Genomic DNA, 22,573 nt, shown 5'->3' with positions numbered 1-22,573 from the left:
ACACATCTTACAATACTAAGACACTCAGCAGTAAAAGGGTGTCTGCTGGTAAAAAATTCCAAACAATCCTAAAAGTACTTCACTACTAAAAGTGCTTTTAAAAAGAGCCGTTATTTTTCCCTCTATATTCAGTATTGTGTTTTCTGCGAACATGTAGTCTATTTAGATGGTTGTCGTGTGCACTTGAGTTGCTAAAGCGTTTTCAGTTGGGCATATGTCGAAAAGCAAAGAATTAGCCCTTTGAAAACCATCAGAACTGTCACACAAAAATAACATTTACCTATCTCACCAACTGACCAAACATAGGGCTTTTCCTTATGTATTATGTATTGTCGTGTTTTTTGTAGCATACTTGTGAAAACAGCCACCACTGTTGTAAATGATACTTTAAAGAGCATTATTTCATTTTTACAGTTGAAGGACAACCTGGACTGCCGTATATTACAGCTGTTTTACAATCAGCCAAAATTTTCTTAACAAACGTATGTTAAGAACAACTCCCATAGTGAAATTGAAGGAAAACAAATTGAAAATCCCCCTGCCATAGAGGAGCTAAAGAATCAACAATAAACGACTGCATGGATAGCTTGATGCACGAATGCATTGCGGACATGTTTGTCTCCAACCAAGAGAAAGTTCCAAAAAATCCCTTTTGTGCTTCTTATTATACAGTGACGTCAAAGACAGCCTTTTCTGCTGTTCATACATTCAGGGGTTATGGTTACACTAAACGACGTAGTTGTAGCCATACTGCCATCCAGATTTATTTTTTCCTTGCGAGCAGTCACAGGGTGTTTGTGCTGTCTGCCAACCGTTAGATGACCCCGCCCAAGTCTGTTAAGGGACCGTTTGACCGTTATAGAACGCGTCTTTTTGATTTTTTGGCACAGTTGGAAACGGTTGATTTTTATCCCTACCATTGTTTCCAAACATTATATAGGAATGTTTTGTGAACAACGGATAATAGCCGCTACTCGCATGTGTAGCAAAAGTGAGCGTACATACTCACCCTGGTCGTCCAGCCGTTGTCCGTTGCCCGTCTTTATCTGTCTGTACTGAACATTACCTTTGGATATTTCTCCAACGCTATGAAGTGAAGAAACACCAAATGTTGCAAAATGTTGTATGACCCCAAGAGCTCAAAAAAGATACTTGAGAATCTTGACCTTACCTTAAGGTCAAGGTCACAGGGAGAATTAATGTGGTCTAAAAACTGCAAAATTTCACATTGTGCCAGTTTTCTGGAAAACAAATTAAAAACAGCGGGCTTAGTTTTGTATGGTATACAAGAAAAAGAAAGCCTTATCTTCTGATACCATTTTGGTTGACCTCGCTTCAATGTCAAGGTCACAGGAGTCCTTCAAAGTTGAATTGTATACATGTTTTGAAGTGACCTTGACCCTGAACTATGAAAAAAATCTTTCAAACTTCATAATTGTGTGGGGCACATGTTATATACTGATATTGAGCCACATTTAGTCACATATCATCAAGGTCAAGGTCACTTTGCCCCTTATGAAATGTGACTGAAACGGGCAATTGAATCACTAAAAGTGACAATGTCTCTTTGTAGAAAGTGCCAATAAGTATGTTTATGCTTCCTATGTCTTGAATTGATAGCCTTGTGATGTGTGACCTTTGATGATCTTGACCTTGGCCAAAGGTCATGTGTAATTTGGTAGGAAAAATCTGTAAAACAGTTCTAATAGTGTACAATGTCCTTGCCAGCTTCAGTTGTTAGACCTTCACCTTCAAGGTCACCTGAAGGTCAAGGTCACTTTAAGACAAAGGTCAAGCATGAGAGTCGCATGGGCTTTGCTTTGTTAAGATTTTTTACCAAGACACATGGATTTCTTTACCCGGCTTGGTCACATTTTTCATAGGGGTCAATGTGACCTTGACCCTAACGATATGTGACCAGATGTGGCTCACTATGAAATTCTAACAAACGCCCCACTCAGTGTTTAAGTTTGTAAGAGATATCGTCCATAGTAAAGTTAAAGGGGCAAGCTCACATCAAAATATGTCTACAATTCAACTTTGAAGGGCTCCTCTGACCTTGACATTGAAGCGAGGTCAACCAAAATGGTATCAGAAGATAAGGCTTTCTTTTTCTTGTATACCATACAAAACTAAGCCCGCTGTTTTTAATTTGTTTTCCAGAAAACTGGCACAATGTGAAATTTTGCAGTTTTTAGACCACATTAATTCTCCCTGTGACCTTGACCTTATGGTAAGGTCAAGGTTCTCAAGTATCTTTTTTGAGCTCTTGGGGTCATACAACATTTTGCAACATTTGGTGTTTCTTCACTTCATAGCGTTGGAGAAATATCCAAAGGTAATGTTCAGTACAGACAGATAAAGACGGGCAACGGACAACGGCTGTACGACCAGGGTGAGTATGTACGCTCACTTTTGCTACACATGCGAGTAGCGGCTATTATCCGTTGTTCACAAAACATTCCTATATAATGTTTGGAAACAATGGTAGGGATAAAAATCAACCGTTTCCAACTGTGCCAAAAAATCAAAAAGACGCGTTCTATAACGGTCAAACGGTCCCTTAACAGACTTGGGCGGGGTCATCTAACGGTTGGCAGACAGCACAAACACCCTGTGACTGCTCGCAAGGAAAAAATAAATCTGGATGGCAGTATGGCTACAACTACGTCGTTTAGTGTAACCATAACCCCTGAATGTATGAACAGCAGAAAAGGCTGTCTTTGACGTCACTGTATAATAAGAAGCACAAAAGGGATTTTTTGGAACTTTCTCTTGGTTGGAGACAAACATGTCCGCAATGCATTCGTGCATCAAGCTATCCATGCAGTCGTTTATTGTTGATTCTTTAGCTCCTCTATGGCAGGCGGATTTTCACTTTGTTTTCCTTCAATTTCACTGTGGGAGTTGTTCTTAACATACGTTTGTTAAGAAAAGTTTGGCTGATTGTAAAACAGCTGTAATATACGGCAGTCCAGGTTGTCCTTCAACTGTAAAAATGAAATAATGCTCTTTAAAGTATCATTTACAACAGTGGTGGCTGTTTTCACAAGTATGCTACAAAAAACACGACAATACATAATACATAAGGAAAAGCCCTATGTTTGGTCAGTTGGTGAGATAGGTAAATGTTATTTTTGTGTGACAGTTCTGATGGTTTTCAAAGGGCTAATTCTTTGCTTTTCGACATATGCCCAACTGAAAACGCTTTAGCAACTCAAGTGCACACGACAACCATCTAAATAGACTACATGTTCGCAGAAAACACAATACTGAATATAGAGGGAAAAATAACGGCTCTTTTTAAAAGCACTTTTAGTAGTGAAGTACTTTTAGGATTGTTTGGAATTTTTTACCAGCAGACACCCTTTTACTGCTGAGTGTCTTAGTATTGTAAGATGTGTGATTTGAATTTTGGTTTAAAGGTGCCTTTGGTTTGAACACCCCTACCCCTACGAGGCAGAAATACAAAGAAATAGAAGGAAATTGAGCCTATTTGGAACCAGACTTTAGTATGTTCCCATGGGGGGATTCACGGTGCGAATGACACTGCGTCAGCTTTTTCATTTATCTTTAGTATTTTCTTCAACTTTAACTTTTAGGACCATGTATGAGGTTGTGGCAAGCTAAATACACAACACGACGACGTCTCGGAAAAATAGTAAGGATTATATAGGGAAAAACAACAGTGTCAGTTAAAGTCCGTTTTGAAGGTGTTAGTGGTTGGGGATTTTGAAAAGCATCAGACATCAGGCAGATACAATCCTTTCTGCGTGTTCTGGTGCAGAAAGAGTTTTCAGTTTATACATTGGGGTGACCAGTAGATACCATTTTACAACCATACCCCCAAACGACATTTACAGAGCCCAAAGAAGGATTTGGGTCAATTTCAAAGCCATTTTTCCGTATGAAGCGCCAACTTTATATGAAAATGTGTTTAATAAACATCAAAGGACTGAGGTTGAACTTTCTGATAAGGGACATTTTAAACCTAGTCATTGTCACTTCAACGTTCCCTTCACTAAAGTGGCTAAGATGCCTGGACTAATGTAGATAGTAGCATAGACCTATACCTATATCTAATATAGGTCCCTGATAGTAGTAACACGCAGTTTCCACACATTGCCGTATAATAGCCAGCAATGATCCAGATTATAGAGATGTGTATCATGGAAATAAGGATAGAGATTTCACGATAATTGAAGTTTCTGTCAATGAAATGTAACGGGACATACGCAGACCGTTAATGCTCTCTCTCTCTCTCTCTCTCTCTCTCTCTCTCTCTCTCTCTCTCTCTCTCTCTCTGTCTCTCTCTCTCTCTCTCTCTCTCTCTGAGAGCAGGGTGGTGGTGTGGATGATGATAGAAGTCATTCCGTCATGTTTCTTAAAAAACCACTTTAAAACAAGAAAAATGCAAGACGATCTCGTGGCATACCAGATACGATAGGCAACACCAGACGCTGACCCTAAACATTCAGAAAAAGAAATGTCATTTAATATCTATTGTGATTACCGCATACGTCCAATATAATGGCCAAGTAGACAGGTACCTGCAGAAAGGTTTAACCGTAAAATGAATGGTAGAGCCAAACAGTTTGAGAAGCTTCAAAATACTGTTAAAATGGCTGCTTTCTTGCTCGTCTGTTTCTGTGTTTTCTTCGAAGCGAGGGTCTTTTTGCTGTATCCCTAATAAAACTTATTTTTTAGGCAAAACAGAAAATGGAGATAACACTTAATTATCTCACTGGAACTGACTAAAATTGTGTCGGTATACCCAGCCCGTTTCCCGCACGGAAATCACTTCAAAAACAAGAATAGAGTTTTCTCTTCTTCTCAGAGCGTAAAGAGGGGTTGACTCACTATAACATGCCAAACTTAAGCCCCCCCCCCCCTCTCTTGTACATACCACAGTTGATCAAGATCAAGCGAAGCCCATTTTGATTTACACTCGATTACGACTACGATAGAAAAAGCAAGATCGCGAACATTAATTTGCAGACTTAATGCACACAAATGCTGACCTCAGCATATCAGGACATACCACGTGGACAAATGGACGACATTGCCGTGATTGCTGAAGCGAAGATGAGCAATAGAGATACAGGGGTGGACGAGGGGGGGGGGGGGGCACAGGGGGCACGTGCCCCCCCCCCCCAAAAAAAAAGAAAAAAAAGAAGAAGAAAAAAAAAAAGATTTTTCTATGCTGATTCTATGACCATTTCTAAGTTCAAATGGCACCAGATGGCACCATTTTGCTTATTTGGGTAAACATTTTTTCCGGGGGGGCATGCCCCCAGACCCCCCTAGCAAATTCGGGCGCTTCGCGCCCATCACATTCACTTTCGATTTAAAGTGCCCCCCCCCCTTACAAAGCAACTGATCCGCCCCTGGAGATAGCAATACGCGGTTTTCACACATTACTGTATACTTTCAGCCAGTATTAATCCAAATAACAGATCTCTGTGTATCGTGATTTTATGCGATTTGAAATGTAATGTTGATCTTAAGTTCAACCAAAGCCCATTCAGTCTCGGTTACCATTACGGCAGCAAAAGCAGGATCGCGAAAATGTATTTGAATACTTAATGCACACAAACACTAAAGAATGCTGACCTCAACATATCACGTGAACAAATGGACGACATTGCCGTGATTGCTGAAGCGAAGATGAGCAATAGAGATAGCAATACTCGGTTTTCACACATTACTGTATACTATCAGCCAGCATTAATCCAAATAACAGATCTCTGTCTATCGTGATTTTACGAGATTTGAAATGTAATGTTGATCAAAAGGTCAACCAAAGCCCATTCAGTCTCGGTTACCATTACGGCAGCAAAAGCAGGATCGGGACCATTAATTTTATTTGCATACTTAATGCACACACAAGCTGAAGAATGCTGACCTCAGCATATCAGGACAAATCATGTGGACAAACGGACTACATTGTCGTGATTGTTGAAGTGAAGATGACCACTATAGATAGCAATACTTGGTTTTCACACATTACTGTTTACTATTAGCCAGCACTAATCCAAATAACGGATCTCTGTGTATCGTGGAATTTGAAATAGTGATTTTACGAGATTTGAAATTTAATGTTGATCATAAGGTCAACCAAAGCCCATTCACCCTCAATTACCATTACGGCAGCAAAAGCTATAGATCGCTCAAACTGATGTGAGGATTAAGTGCACACAAAACCTTAAATAATGCTGGCCTCAGTATACCAGAAACATATCACATGGATAAATGGGCGACATTACTAGCATGATTGCTGAAGGGAAGATTAGGAATATATAGATGGTAGTTTTTGTACCGATACACTGCTTGTTGCGACCTTCCAATGTCGAAACCAGAGTCGCAGTCGAAAAAACACAAACGTCCCAAGCAAGTCGTGCCAAGCGATATACAACATTCAGTCGGCCTGAAACTTAAACATTGAATTTGTAAACCAACTAAAAAATGGGTAGCCGAAACCGGTAAACCTAGAAGGGTCGAGCTGGTCTCGTTGAAGCACTCCAACAAAGGCCTATAATTTGCACGAACTGATTTTCTTTATTTCTGAGCGCATTTTTAGAGTAAACTGTGTGTGAGCGAGTGAGTGTGTGTGTGTGTGTGTGTGTGTGTGTGTGTGTGTGTGTGTGTGTGCGTGCGTGTGTCTTGAAAGCGCTCAAGAATTTAAAGACTCTGGTCGGCTCTATCATCATTGTGAAGATGAACACTCTCGTCTCAAAACGTTGTCAATTGTTAGGGGTTTATAGCAAAATAATAACTAAGCCCCGAATAGAATCGGTGATTGGCATATATGTTTATTGAAGATGATGCCCTATACTTTGTGCTCATTGCATCTGAACAGCATTAAAATGCGTTCTCATAACAGGATTGTGCATTTTCCACAGCACTGGTTTGAATATTATTAATCTCGTGGGGGCGGGGTTTATTTACTGGGAAAGGAAAGTTACCATATCATATGTGTACCCTAAAGATGATGATATCCTTTGTGCTTACCGTAGTTGGCCTCGCAACAGAACCGCATTTATGTGTGGATTACTTTTGTAGAGGAGGGCGTTACTTCAACACATACAAAACGAGTACTTACCAAGTTGAAGTTTGTGTAGAATTCCATGATTGTAGTTTACAGGAACGGAGGGATATGTGAGATGCGCATGCGTACGAATAGCCATTACCCGTATGTACGCGAAAGCCTTCATACCAGAAAAATAGGATCATCCGACATTTTGATTGTAATACCTACTACCTGACAAACGGGTAAGAATAAAAGTAGCTATAGCTACGCAGTAAAGACGCATCTGGTTTTGTATCTAAAGCTTCCCTTCGCCGCGGTGAAGATTGTTCTCCCAGAAAGACAAACACGCGGCCAGAACAGTGTCAGTGCAGTACCGTTCCTGGCATTATGTCCGCAAGGTTTACAAGGTGGGGGGGGGGGGGGGGGTTAAGGGGGGCTGAGGAGCGGAGCATAGGGATGATTTTCTGACGTTTGATAATGGTTTTCACGCTTGATGTTGCACTGTCTTGAAAAGGCCGCTGAGACTTTAATTATCCCCGGAATTAAGGATCAAGTCGAGTGTGAAAAGTAAGAGCAAAGCTGCTGATAGAAAAAGGGGCAAAAATCAATCAAGATGTCTGAAGCGTGTTCTGGGAAGAGATGGTTTTCAATTTTATGAGGCCGGAGAGGGAGGGAGGGGGTGGGTGGGGGTGGGTGGGGATGGGATGTAGGGGTTTGGGTGGCGGTGGTGAAATTGGGGTGTAAGGATGTGAAACATGATAATGTTTGTGTACAAGAGTCTAGAGAAAAAGAAAGTTTCTATTGAAAAGTAGTGCGGCAAACTCTCTCTCTCTCTGTGTCTCCGTCTCTCTCTGTCTGTCTCCCTCTATCTGTCTGTATGTCTATCTGTCTCTCTCCTTCTTTCACCCTCTGTCTGTCTGTCTGTCTGTCTGTCTGTCTGTCTGTCTGTCTGTCTGTCTGTCTGTCTGTCTCTCTCTCTCTCTCTCTCTCTCTCTCTCTCTCTCTCTCTCTCTTTTGTCAAACGCTCTTGTTCATCGGCCCGAAGTCGCTTGTCGTCTGTATTCGTCCCAGGAGGTGTTTTAAAGAACGTTCTGTGCAAAACGTGTTTCATCATATAATCCCAGTCCTGTCCTTAAGAGGCCAAAACTATGTATGCCTGTACGACATTAATATATCCTGAAGGAGAAGAACGTTGATGTCTTCAACATTTTGTCAACTTCTTTTAAAATATTAAGTTCTCGTACTTTCATTCCTTCCTAAATTCACAAACTGATTCTGTACGGTTACCTTTTCCGGGGTCGAAGTGTGTTCATTGGATTTTTTTTCCTTTCTTAATGCAAACCCGCTTTTAATCTTTTCGCCGAGTAGAAAATAAACCATGGAAATGCAAGAGCAGGCTGACAGTTGAAGGGGGGGAAACTGCCGTTTGGAATGAAAACACCTAAAGGGAGAAAACTCCCCAACAGAATGAAAACACCTATGTCTGTGCACGGGCGACCCGGCAGACTGTTCTTCTAATGCCAGGAAATGTGATTAGCGGGGATTTCCCTATTACCCCGAGGATAAAGCAGCCAGAGGCCAAGAGGGGAAGCGAAAAAGAAAAGAAAAAATGGCAGGCTTTAGCAATGCAAATGATCCCGGGTGGGGAAGTTAGTTTCCTCGCAATTTTCCAAGGTGAAGAAAAGTGAAAAAATTAGATTGAATCCTGAATGGCCGGGAGGAAGCTGAACGGCCCGGAGGATGTCCAGTGGAGCAGAAAAAAGTTGCCTCCATAACGGCCTGGTGCCCCAGGGCAGCTGGACACTTGGCGTTTGTGGCTGTATTTCCTCTGTTTGCTAAACACTTTGTCCCGCGCCGGCCAAGGGGAAGTAATGCCAGCCGAGGGGAAATAATCGAGGCTAATATCGCCGCTGGTGGGGATGATTTTTCTAAATGCCAAGTACGTAGTAAATTGGGGGAAGAGAGTCAGTCCCCAACGGGTCCGCGGTTCGAGCCTTCCAGTTTTCCTTCCAAATCCGAGGAGTTTTGTGGGGCAAGGAAGGGAAGCGAGTCGCCACGCCCGATTAGCTCCCTTGCTGCGTTTCTCACCCCGATAACCAATATTAAGGCAGAATTATCGCCAGGCAGGCATATGATGCAATTTTCTCGGCGACAGTCGCGGCATTTTTAGGGTTCTTTTTGGAATTGATTTAACCATTTTCTTTGCTCATTTATCAGGCCATGGGAGGGGCGGCTGAGAAGGTAATCGCATTGAAGGGCCTTCCGGATCGGAAATTAAAGGGAGTGTGAAACGTCTCACGTAAATACATCTGGGGGGGGGGGGGGGGGGGGGGAGGGATGGTGGACATCGCGGACATCGCGCATCAGTTTTGCAACCGGATGGACTGACTCGGGAATTAAGAGTGGAGCCGGGGGAGTGGGGGTGAAGAATTTAAGGGGGGGGGGGGGGGGGTCAGCAAGAATAGGTTTGCAGTATAGATGAGATTAGTTGTTTTTTTCGAACCCGGTGTCACACCCCGTTGTGTCCCCCACCTAAAAATATCCCCCAGGGGACCGTTTGGTATCACCAGTATGTCTCCAGGATTCAGATTTGAGAGAGAGAACCAGACAGACAGAGAGAGAGAGAGAGACTCCAGATGGAAACCATTGGGGACATTACGGTATCACAAATTGTTCCCCGAGGGTCAAACTGGTAACGCCGTATTTTCCCGCGGGGGGGGGGGGGGGGGGAGTTTGGGCTACCAAAGCGTCCCCATGGGGACACTTCAAGGTATGGGGCAGAACGGGTTGTTCCACCGGGAAGAGTGACCGCTTCTCCACTCTTCTGTGTCTCTCTAAGCCCCTCCCCCTCCTCTCACCCAGACGCCTTCTCTCTCTTCATTCTGTGTGCACCCTGTCCTGGTTCTGTTTTGGTGAATTGTTTTGTTAGCTAATGTTATCGTTAGCTTTCATTGTCACCGTTTTGAGCATTGCTGTTCTTACGTGTTTGTTGGGATATGATTTGTTGTTTAGTTCATGGATTTTTGTTTGTGTGACTGAAGAAGCAGAGACAGAATGTATGTTCATATTATTGTGTACATATTATACTTGCTTGTTTGAGGCTTATATGGATGGTTCTTGAAAGTTTGATGCCCTAAACCCATGCAGGATCAAACAAGTCTTCACACCTTCATATGTCTTCTCTTTTCATTTGTGTTTTATTACTCGCCCACACCCTCTCTCTCTCTCTCTCTCTCTCTCTCTCTCTCTCTCTCTCTCTCTCTCTCTCTCTCTCTCTCTCTCTCTCTCTCTCTCCCTCCCTCTCTCTCCCTCTCTCTCTCTCTCTCTCTCTCTCTCTCTCTCTCTCTCTCTCTCTCTCTCTCTCTCTGATTCGATCTGTACATAACAAACTTCCATACGCTTGTTAAGGAACTCACGTTTTAAGGAGAAAGCACCTTTTTTTTATGGAAACTGTACCATAGCAATCATTCGCATTGTTCAGGCATCGTTTACTGCTATAACGGGGGATTTCAGAATCTGGTTTTAGATGTCACTGATTGTAGAAATACCAGATGGAAATACCAAGCTGTATGGATGTAATTTACAGCTACACTTCAGATGTTTTTACGTGTATTCAAGACATAGAAGAGAGTTGGAAAAAAGCGTTCCCGTTCAAATGTATATTAGCAACGTATTCTTTTTATGATTGGTTGCAGAAATCCACGGAAGTGATCAACAAAATTCCAACTATCATGCTTTCCATTTCCTACAAAGGAGTCAAATTCATTGACGCAAAATCCAAAGTGAGTACAGACAAGAAATATGCAGGGATTCGGCAGATGTTGAGGGAGGGGCGGGGGGGGGGGGGGGAGGGAGGGGAGGGGGACAAACATAAATATGTGTGTGTGAGTAAGTGTATGTGTGTGTGTGTGCGCATGGGCGAGAGAGAGATAGATATGCTTTTCTTTTTTTTTAAGAATGTCAAAGTCGTACTTAATCATACAAGTCATCAACGGGTTGGATTCAAAATGTAAGATCTGAAGAAAAAAATAATTCTCTTTTTATTTTTTGCAGAAAGTGATCTGTGATCATGAAATCGCCAATATCTTCTGCGCGTGTCAGGACGGCGACCACCTCAACTTCTTCGCCTACGTCACAAAGGACAAGGAGACCAGCAGACACTACTGCCACGTCTTCAGCGTCAGGAGCAGGGTAAGGGTGCACGTTATTTTCTTCTTCCCCCGAAAGCGGCGTATGGCTGTCTGAATGGCAGGGTAAAAAGTTAACGGTCATACACACAAAAAAACACTCGTGTAAAAACATGAGTGAACGTGGGAGTTTCAGCCCATGAACGAAGAAGATGAAGGAGAATTTCCTTCTGTGCTTCTTCGGGCGTCCAGGGAGGTGTGAGGGGTAGATGGCGTTGGGGGGGAGGGGGGGGGGGGGGCGGCGGTTTATGAAGAACACCTGGACCAGCAGACACTACTCCCAAGTCTTCAGTGTTAGAGGCAGGGTCAGTGCTTGATTATTCTCGCTTCTTAGGTGTAGATAGGAATGTACGGTGTCCCCCAAAAAGAGGAGGGGAGGGGGGGGGGGGGGGGGAGGGGCAGAGACCACCACGCACAATACTGCCACGTCTTTAGCGTCAGAAGTAGAATCGGTGCTAATATTATTTGAGATTCTCGTTCTGCAGGTAGATAGGAATTTAGAGTGTAAAATTGCATGTATGTTTTGATTCCAGGAATGCATTTTTGTGTGTATTTATGATCGGGTGTACATCGAACAGATATTTACTATGTCGTCAATTTGACATCTGTTTTGAATGTGCAGGCAGTTCAACTCTGTGTGCCCCACATAACAGTTGGTATTAGTGCCTTGTTCTATGTATTGTTAAACGCACAGACAGCCAGTTGATATTTTGCTAACCTTGCTAATTTGAGTTTAATCTTGTGGTGTGTGTTTTTATGGCATATTGTTATGCAATGGAATAAAAACGATCTTTATTGCTGTCGGTGTCATGTACGATCTTTTTAGGCAGAACCTGTTCGTTGGTGTCAAATTATACATAGTCACTACCCCATAGCCCAGCGAAGCACTTCCAGAATTAACGCGTTGGCATCTGTTTTACGCTGTCCTCGAGCAATCCTTTCATTGGCGTTTTGCAATAGACGTTTTACAACTTTTGGGGCGATTTGGGCGACTAAAAATCGTTGTAAATTTGTCGTCCTGTGAACAGTTTATTGACATTAGCGTCTTTGCGTGGAATACCTTGCAAAGCGATACGTTTGGAGAGCGAGCGAACATTGAGCTAGACGAAGTCATATCTTAAGAGTGCGCTTCCAAAGATTCGTGGAAAATAAGCTGCATTTGGGCTGTGTTCAACTTGGATTTCGAGTCAGACGAGCTCTCGGAGGACGGGTGAAAATCGGGCGAGATATAAACGACGATTTTTCATTGCCATTTTTTTACGTCTTGTCGACAAATGTAGCCTAGCTTTTCACTGTAAACGTGTGTCACGCGTGATTGTTCTGAAAAATGACTATTACATGATTGTTCTGAAAGTCTACTATTTATTTCATCGTAATCATGTAAGCCCTCATACGTGATTGTTCTGAAAGCTTACTAATTTACATGATTGTTCTGAAACTCTACTAAAGGTAAACTTGCTTCACCCGTGAAATATTGTCAGATATGGAACAATATGTATACCCCTGCCCAACGAAGTTGGATGGGGGTACATGTATACTGGATTCACTTTGTCCATCTGTCTGTGTGTATGTCTGTATGTATATGGAACAATATTTTGATACAATGATACTAAATCTTAAGTGATATTGATATTTATACCCCAGCCCAATGAAGTTGGAGGGGGTATTCTGGATTCACTTTGTCCGTCTGCCTGTAGTCACTTTTCAGAACAATCACGCGTGACACACGTGCACAACGAGACATTATGAGAAATTCAAGCGGGAAGCGAAATCAAACTAGAGAAAAACGTTCCATGTTACTTCTATTGGTTTAAACAAGTTTATTCAATAAATTCCATTGGTACTATTACCGCATACATGAAATAAGGAACATGGAGCACAACAAGCTAGGCTTATGAGCGTACTCTTAAAAGCAAATGAAATTTGGCGGACGATTTTAATATAACAAATTTGAAATAATGTCAAAATAATAATGGTAAATTATGGTAGACAAACATGTAACAATAAAAGAAAATAAAACCAATCCTAAACTAACAACAGTACTCACACGCGCTCGCACACTCACTCGCACACACACGCATACAATGACTTCCACATGGTTGAAAATAGAATACTACCAGAACAAGGAAATGTAAACAGTACTGCACATGGTCGTTTCGAACATGGATGAGATAAATGCATTCATTATTCAAAACGTTTGCTTAATAAGATAAACCTGAATAACTGGTCAAATATCAATGCATTTTCGCTGTTACTTCTATTGATTCGGGTGCCTCTGATCACATTACCCTCTCTCTCTCAACACAACAACACGCCAGCACAGAGAGCGCACGTGAAACACGCAGTCTGACCGCTCCCACACAGCACGTTTCTGCCCACTGTGACACTGCAAGGTCAGCCACGTGCGAGATTGTCACCTCAGAGGTGTGTTGTGCTGTGACGTCACCGGAGGCAGACGATGAAACCACTGCAGCGGAACTGGCAGTAACAGACCGAGAATTTGAACCAGACGATATATACGATCTAGCCTCAAACTGCTCAAAAAACGTTCGACTGAAAGCAAGACTGTATACAGGGGAACCCCCTTTTAAGACCTCAAACAATCTGAGAAAGTCAGGTCTTAAAAATAAAATGTGGGTAATTTTACAGAGGATATGAACAGAAGGTCGAAGAAAACAGGGTCTTAAAAGGGAGGAAGTCTTAAATTGGGGGGCCTGAAAGGGGGTTCCACTGTATAAACAGAAACCGCACTCTCAAAAAAGTAGTATGTGAAAGTAAAGGAGGAAAGAAACAGCTGATTGCAAGGGGAGACGACTACGTGTTGTCATATGACTGCGAAACAGCCGAGACCACGTCGTACCGACAAGAGGAAGACATGCCCCCAACTATCCGGCAGCTGCCCCAAGTCGACCGCAACGCCTTTCGAGAAGAAATTGACCATCTCACTGCTGATCTGCAGGTCATTTCCTACACTGGTACAATGCTACCTGTGTGCCATGCCAGACTGACTCTTTTTGCTGAACTACGTGCAGTAGACACACACATTTCATTATTTTGTGTTTTTGACAAACCGCGATCGGTATTGATAATAGCGTGTTGAAAACGGAACAGTTATTTCCTGACTTGGAATACAAGTTGGATGCCTCCGAACGATGCATTGTGTTTGTAACGGACTGTAACCAATGTGAACACTGATGATCGCCGATCGTTCGATTTCCCAAACCCCACGTACCCTCTCGCAATGGACCCTGTGTTTACGCGAATAAACATTCTGACTTCTCTCTCTCTCTCTCTCTCTGTCTCTGTCTCTGTCTCTGTCTCTCTCTCTCTCTCTCTCTCTCTCTCTCTCTCTCTCTCTCTCTCTCTCTCTCTCTCTCTCTCTCTCTCTCTCTCTCTCTCTCCCTCTCCCCCCCCCCAGCAGATCACCGTGTCTTCGATTCACCTTTCACTGCGCAAAAAAAGGGAGATTAACGCGCCTACGCTATCAACATTAACCGCCATTGTCAAAACCAGGTTTATGATGTCACTTGTTTTTTGACGTTGACAGGCCAGTTATGGAGAACTTTGGTGGCGGGCCTCCGAGCAAGGCGTATAAAATGCTGAAATATCAATCAATCAATCAATATGAAGCTTATATAGCGCGTATTCCGTGGGTACAGTTCTAAGCGCTTGTCGAAGAGTTGTCAACACAGGACTAACAAAGAAACTAACATCTTCAGACGGACACGAACCCTATCACACACTAGCAAACCCTGGTAAACAAACAACTGTTTAACAACAATGTACACATCAATAGCTAGGTCCAAACAAAATAATATTAAGCACAAAGAAAACACCTCTCACAGAGCACAGCACAAGAATGTCTTTTGGGGCACAACACATCACGTCGAGCATGAAAGTCGCAGCCAGCTACGGGAAGAACTGAGTCTTCAACCTACTCTTGAACGCGTCAAGAGAGGGGCTCTGGCGAAGCTCAAGCGGCAGGGAGTTCCAGACGGAGGGGCCCGCGGAGGGAAATGCACGCTGACCAGCAGATGCGAGTTTCGAGCGAGGGATGTGGAGGCGGAGAAGATCAGCAGCAGAACGAAGGGGACGGTCGGAGGGCTGGGTGTACAGGTCCAGGGAGGATTGAAGGTACTCGGGAGCAGAGTCGTTGAGACACTTGTAGACCAGAGTGGACAGTTTGTAGGAGATTCGGGTGTTGACAGGGAGCCAGTGCAAGGAGCGAAGTAAAACATGGGCCTCCTCGATCTGTTACACTCTGTACATGTACGGTTTGATGAAGTATGGGAAAACCAAAGTGTTGGCGATGAGAGGGCGTTCCTTTAGTATTTAAAGAAACACTTATTTCATCCCATAAGCAAACCTGGCTTGAAAATGTACAAGGAAGTGAACGTTTCTCTCTGTACAGAACCTTCAAATCAACCCTAACATTATCCAACTATTTAAGTGATTTGAAACATATCAAAGCTAGAAATCTTCTGATTTGACTTAGATTGGGAGTATCTCCTCTGAAAGTGCTTCGATTTCGCTTTAATTTAAATGCAACCTCCGCTGGTTTATCTTGTCCATTTTGTTGTGGCAGTGTTGAAGATGAAGTCCACTTTGTTTTAGTATGCCCTAAATATGCTGAGTTAAGAGAATATTATATTCCACGAAAATACACTAGAATCCCATCATTGTTTTAATTAACCATGCTGTTTTCAAACACTAGTAAGCCGCTTTTGCTACGGTTTTCTACATTTGTCATGAAGGCGCTTTCCACTCGTAATCCATAATCCGTAAACGAAACAGGACGATATTCCCTTACAAAGCATACACGCGCTCATAAACATACGCTCACAGACACACACCATTCATATGACCACACGCAAACACAAACACGCATGTACGCGCAAGTGTGTGAAAAACACACCGGAATTATTGGAATAGGATTATATATAATGAGTAGGATGTTCTTGTTCTTGTTTACTATGTGCATTTGTATGCTGGTGCTTGAGATGTGCTCATCTCCATGAAAAGGGCCCAAGGCCTACTCATTAAAACATTCAGACTTCAGACTTCAGACTCACTCACTCTCTCTCTCTCTCTCTCTCTCTTTTTCTCTCTCTTTTTCTCTCTCTTTCTCTCTTTCTTTCTCTCTCTTTCTTTCTCTCTCTCTCTTTCTCTCTCTTCCCCTCTCTCTCTCCCCCTCTCTCTCTCTCCCTCTCTCTCTCTCCCTCTCTCGCTCCCTCGCTCTCTCTCTCTCTCTCTCTCTCTCTCTCTCTCTCTCTCTCTCTCTCTCTCCCCCCCCCCCCCCCCCCCAGCAGATCACCGTGTCTTCGATTCACCTTTCACTGCGCAAAAAAAGGAGATTAACGCGCCTACGCTATCAACATTAACCGCCATTGTCAAAACCAGGTTTATGATGTCACTTGTTTCTTGACGTTGACAGGCCAGTTATGGAGAACTTTGGTGGCGGGCCTCCACAATGTTCGCCCCATGCCCGATTGTGACAGCATTAGGCCGCTTCGTCTTACTTCGGGGGTGGCTCTGAATCGCTCCAGCATGATTTCTTTTTTCAACGGGGGTGACACGCGGAAAATAATGCCTTTGTTTTTGTTCACTTATTTTTCCACGCCGCTCTCCTAATGGGGTCCTCTTCGCGAATGAAAAGTGGAGCAGTTTACATTGCAAACTCCTTCATTATCCGTCTCCCTCCTTCTTCTGTACCCCAAAAAGGGGGGGACTTGTAGAAAGTAAGAGAGAGAGAGAGATGGGGAAAGCTTGCGACAAGCCCTGAAATTGTTCACAAACATTTTCCTAGCAGTAGGGGGCAGCACCGTGGCGGTGGCGCGTTGAATGCTGCGAGTTCAGAGCCGGGTAACGCGATCCGGGTGGACAAATCGGGGTATTCTTGTGCTGTGCTGTTTTGGAGCTTAATTGCACGGGTGGCAGGAGGAAAAACAGCCCCGAGGGTGACAGAGATGATACGGGTGGGTTGGGACCGGGTAGAGGTCCCCCCTTGATTAAAGGACTGTTAGGCCTTGTTTGACAAAATGCTGCTGTCTGAGCACTTCATTTGCAGCCCCAGACCTGCTGCTGCTCTTGCCGTCTCGCCTCCCCGTCCCCCCCCCCCCCCCCCACCCTACACTCGAACCCTCCTTTCAAGACCTCTACCCCCCGCGGGTTAGGGGGAAGAATTTACCCGATGCTCCCCAGCATGTCGTAAGAGGCGACTAACGGATTCTGTTTCTCCTTTTACCCTTGTTAAGTGTTTCTTGTATAGACTAATAGTCAATGTTTGTACAGATTTTAGTCAAGCAGTATGTAAGAAATGTTAAGTCCTTTGTACTGAAAACTTGCATTCTCCCAGTAAGGTAATATATTGTACTACGTTGCAAGCCCCTGGAGCAAATTTTTGATTAGTGCTTTTGTGAACAAGAAACAATTGACAAGTGGCTCTATCCCATCTCCCCCCTTTCCCCGTCGCGATATAACCTTCGTGGTTGAAAACGACGTTAAACACCAAATAAAGAAAGAAAGATCAAGACCTCAACAAATCTGAGAAAATCCGGTATTCAAAAGGAGCGAGGCTTTAAATGGTTCAAGTTACATTTACATAGATTGTGAATAGGTAATCAAGGTCTTATACAGATGGAAGTGTGAAATCAGGAGTGTGTGTGTGTGTGTGTGTTAAAAGGGGTGTGTGTGTGTGTGTGTGTGTGTGTTTAAAAGGGGTGTGTGTGTGTGTGTGTGTGTGTGTGTGTGTGTGTGTGTGTGTGTGTGTGTGTGTGTTAAAAGGGGAGTTTCACAGCACTACCCCGGGTGACAGACGCCCCCGCCATCCTTCCAATCGCGCCGTCAGTTTAACCGTCTGTTCCTTGGGGTGCCGTTTTCTTTTACACTCGTTTTCCTCTGCACCCTGGGGTCAGCGTCATTTTCTGTAAGCGTGTGTCATCCCTTTTACGCCCGTCGTCATCTCTTTTGGTAGCACTCTTCCACGGCGCAGTTTGTCTGGCTCCTTGTTTAACCGTCTGGCCGTGTAGTATTTATGTTCGCTTGCAAGGTTGAGTTCCAATTCAGAAAGTCTTCATTTTTACCGCGCAATGATGTCGTTGTGACCATGCAAATAATTGTGAATTTTCCAAACAAGACACATGCCTTTCTGCAAAACCTTTGCCATCAGATATACCTGGGTAAAACTTTGATTTTGATTTTGGTCATACCTCACCCTAAATCTCTCCCTTCGCCCCCTCCTTCAATTGAATTTCTTATGGGGCTCACACTTAGTCATACAAAATCAGTCACTGTAGAAAGAAGTCTGAAGCAGTAACACAAGCTTTCGCGTTCCTTCGCTTTCTCTGAGCTTTTTCTCTCTGATTTTCTGTGTAAGCTGTGTTTTCATATTGAGGCCAGCGTTCTTTAGTTTGTCAGTACGAACGCGTGCTTGTGTAACGGCTCTAATTCTTGATGGGATTAATATTTTGATTACACGAAAACGTCAAAATTACACCTCCGAAAAAGAAAATCAGTGCCAGTGTGGCTTTTTAATTTGAATCAAAAATAGAACTTGATTGAAAGGTTTTTCTTCCATGGGACATTTCACCTGTCTCGGCATGGGCATTCAGACGGTGAAGAGGATGGCATTCTTTGTGTTGTGTTGTGATTTACAAGACACCCTCCTGCGTGCAAAAACAGACCTCTCTGCGCGGCCCTCGACAGACTTGAATGGGCGAGCTGTTTACTCAACCAGTGTCAACCAAATTACACGACACTCTCGCATTGTGCGGCTGTTTGCAGGAAATCAGAGTTAGAACCGTGAGTTGGCCATCAACTCTCTTAATGTTAAATTATCCTGCGTGAAAAGCTTTCCCAGGTTTGTAAGATACTGCGCTAATCTTAGCTACGGATTTGATCAATATTGGAGTAATCTTTGCTTTATCAATTTAGAAAAGCCAATCGTATGTTATAGAAGTGAAAGGTGGGGGGGGGGGGGGGGGTTCCAGACGGATACGCAGCTTTTGATAGCCGATTAAGGGTATAATGTAAAGCAGTTGTGGAAGCTTTCAATGGGACAACCTATTTTGCGTCAATATTTTGTGGAGGTGTGGATCTAGACGATTATTTTTACCTTTTAAACAAAATGTTTTCACCTTTTACAGCGGTTCTGACTGAGCATTTCACTGAATTTGTGACTTCTAAGTGGGTGATTCTAAGGTGTAGGTTAAACAATCGTAACACACAGGAACGGCGAATTTGCATTTTCTAAGGAACTCAATTAAATACAGATGTGTGCAGGACACAACCCTTGAATCATGGAAGGATGCGGGGGATTAATGCCAGAGACCACCACAGAGTGTTGCATGTGGAGATTCCAGCTGAGTGTGATCAGCCAGCTTTAATATAACCTTCGTGGTTGAAAACGACGTTAAACACCAAATAAAGAAAAGAAAGCCAGCTTTAAATTTTATTTTGGTTGCATCAGAATGTTTTTGTGGCAAGCTCGTGTCGTGATGTTGCCTTTTTGTAGCACGGCGGATGGATTATGTAGAGGCAAAAGGGTTAAGACAGCATTTGCAATGGATCACTTCCCCTAATCAAGGGGGTTGTTGTTGTTGTTGTTGTTGTTGTTGTTGTTGTTGTTGTTGTTGTTGTTGTTGTTGTTGTTGTTGTTGTTGTTGTTGTTGTTGTTCCAATCTGTAGGTCTCTGTGTGTATATCGGACTTGTGTGCATCCTTTTAGAGTAACTATGGCCAGTCGTAACAAAACGAGCGAGTTGAACTCATAGGTTTGGGCAAATCAGTGACAAACTGTGTTGTAATCGACTGATACCTCGCTGGCCGATGCCTAAATGAGACCATGGTGCGTAGAGGTGCCACCAAACAACAACAAACAACATCAACATTAACAACAACAACCACCAAGTAGACTTCCGGAGCCCAAAGCGACCGACATGATGACTCAACGTTAACAAGTTCATAAACAGAACTCGTCCTCGTAAACAGAAGTTGTTGTCACAAACAGACCGTGTGAGGATTACAGCTCCTTGTAGCCACGTCAGCCCGACAAGCATTCTGCAGACTGATAGAGTGGGCAACGACGGGTGGCAAGTGCAGGCCAGCCATCTTTTCTCCGAGTTGCACGAGGCGGTGGAGGTTATGACAGCTGAGCGACGTTGACTTGTAGGGGCTTGCATTCGCCATGACGTCCTGATGGATGCAAACTGTTGGTTATGAATGGACCGGCGATGAATGTGTCCTACAATTCCGCCTGACTTTTTGCGGCGTCGTGGTTATTATTTATGTGCGTGAGGATGTGTAACTGGCCTTCTTTGTAGGGCTGTGTGTATGATATTGGTAGCTTTTTTTGAACGAGATTCGGCGTAATTTTTCCCTCAGTGTCGTATGGCTTCTTTGTGACACTTCTATTCATTTAGTTATGCCATCTGAACGTTCACCTTAAAACTGAAAATAAGCTGTTGAAGAAGACGGATGTGAAATGGTATTTGTGTTGATATGTTCAGACTTAAGTGACATTTTGGACGCCATTTTCCATTTTGTTAGGCCATCTCACCGTTCACTATAAGCAGGGATGTCCCATGGATTTAGTTTCTTTGGGAAATGTGCCAAATTGTCATACTAAATTCGGTGATTTTAAGAAGTTTAGGGCAGTCCTAAGCATCACCTTCCTCCCACCAGAGAAATCTGCCGAAATGGTGGCAACCTTTTTCGGCGACTTGAAATGAGTTTTGGCCTTCAACAGCTACCGACGCCAAAGGAAATCTCTGATAAATTATGACTGGGGAAGTTAGAGACACAAGAAAGCTAGTATTTCTGACACGAACAGATTTGAAGGGGAATTTAAAATGATCTAACCCAACGCTGCTTTCTCCTCCAATGTACTGGCATGGGGCAGCGATTCAAAACAATTTAGCTCATACCGCAAGTCAATCCACGTAGTTCAGTGGGGATGACAAACAATCGTGACAAATATCGCAGATTTGGCCTTTCGTCGCATGGTCCTCGGCTAAAGAAGTCGGTAGCGAACGAGAAGAAGAAGAAGAAGAATATGTCGAACATATTTGTTTGATTTGTAGCCCGATCAGCTATTTTTTTTATCAGATGCGAGAGATAAGACGCTACACATTCAGACGGGCTGCTGAAGAGAGGTCATATTTGTCTGATTTGTAGCCCGATCAGCTATTTGTATCAGAGGCGAGACGCTACACATTCAGCCAGGCTGCTGAAGAGAGGTCATATTTGTCTGGTTTGTAGCCCGATCAGCTATTTATATCAGAGGCGAGAGATGAGACAATACACATTCAGCCAGGCTGCTGAAGAGAGGTCATATTTATCTGATTTGTAGCCTGATCAGCTATTTTGATCAGAGGCCAGACGCTACATATTCAGCCAGGCTGCTGAAGAGAGGCCATATTTGTCTGGTTTGTTGCCCGATCAGCTATTTTGATCAGAGGCCAGACGCTACACATTCAACCAGGCTGCTGAAGAGAGGTCATATTTGTCTGATTTGTAGCCCGATCAGCTATTTTTTTAATTTTTTTTTATCTGAGATGAGACGCTACATATTCAGCCAGGCCGCTGAAGAGAGGTCATCCTCTTGACGACACAAAGGTGTTTGGAGACACCACCAAGACGCTGGAGTGTGTTGACCCTTTCTTGACGAGTGTTCCACTCTGAAGCGGGTGAAGGTCTGCTGTTGGCGAAGAAAGTCCTTTGTCCGTTCCCCTTGTTACCATTGTTCTCAGTCTCAACGAGCAGCATCTTCTCTGAACGAGTTGAGTTGTTTGCGGGGATGAATAAGATGGTGTGCTGAAGTGTTGCCCTTGCGGTCATGGGCAATGGCTTGGAGTGGTCCTCTCCTTGATGAACTTTGGAGTGTCGGCTGCTTCAGAACAACTGTTGGTCTTCGAGAATTGAATGGTTGGGTCTTCAAGAGTTGAAAGTCCTAGAGAAAAACAAACTGTTTGTCGGCCGGAGGTGAATAGTTTAGAACAACTGTTGGTTGTCGGTAATTCTCTAGCTCCATACGACTGTTGGTTGTCAAGAATTGAATGGGTTAGAAGAACGGTTGGTCGTCCAAAATGGAATAGCTTCAGCCGCTGTCAACATTGTTATTGTCATGCAAAGGTTTTGCCAAGTCGAAGAAGCTTGGACATCGTAATACTGATAATTTAGAGGCAACTGTCGCTGTCTAAGAATTCGTTTTAGCAGCCTTGGCCCGTATTCTTGAAACAGCTGCAACTCATATACCGGCCTGTAAAACCACTTCCGCTCGATAAGTCCGCTAAATGTTATTTATGAAACTCCGGTAAGGACTTACCCGGGTGTCTCCGAGCTGTAAAGTTAGAGGACCC

General features: G+C 43.5%; 1 protein-coding gene across 6 annotated transcripts in view; it reads left to right on the top strand.

Moving 5' to 3' along the window:
• LOC138971469 (ankyrin repeat and SAM domain-containing protein 1A-like) overlaps positions 1 to 22,573 on the top strand; it is a 120,679-nt gene that overhangs the window by 83,882 nt on the left and 14,224 nt on the right. For all 6 annotated transcript variants that reach the window (XM_070344203.1, XM_070344205.1, XM_070344201.1 and 3 more), the window contains 2 exons: positions 10,726 to 10,812; positions 11,084 to 11,221. In XM_070344203.1, coding sequence (XP_070200304.1) covers positions 10,726 to 10,812; positions 11,084 to 11,221 — 225 coding nt within the window. The remainder of the gene's footprint in view (positions 1 to 10,725; positions 10,813 to 11,083; positions 11,222 to 22,573) is intronic.

The sequence above is a fragment of the Littorina saxatilis genome, linkage group LG7 (genome assembly GCF_037325665.1).
Source record: "Littorina saxatilis isolate snail1 linkage group LG7, US_GU_Lsax_2.0, whole genome shotgun sequence".
Classification (NCBI taxonomy): Eukaryota; Metazoa; Mollusca; class Gastropoda; order Littorinimorpha; family Littorinidae; genus Littorina; species Littorina saxatilis.
This window is presented reverse-complemented; position numbering and strand designations above follow the sequence as displayed.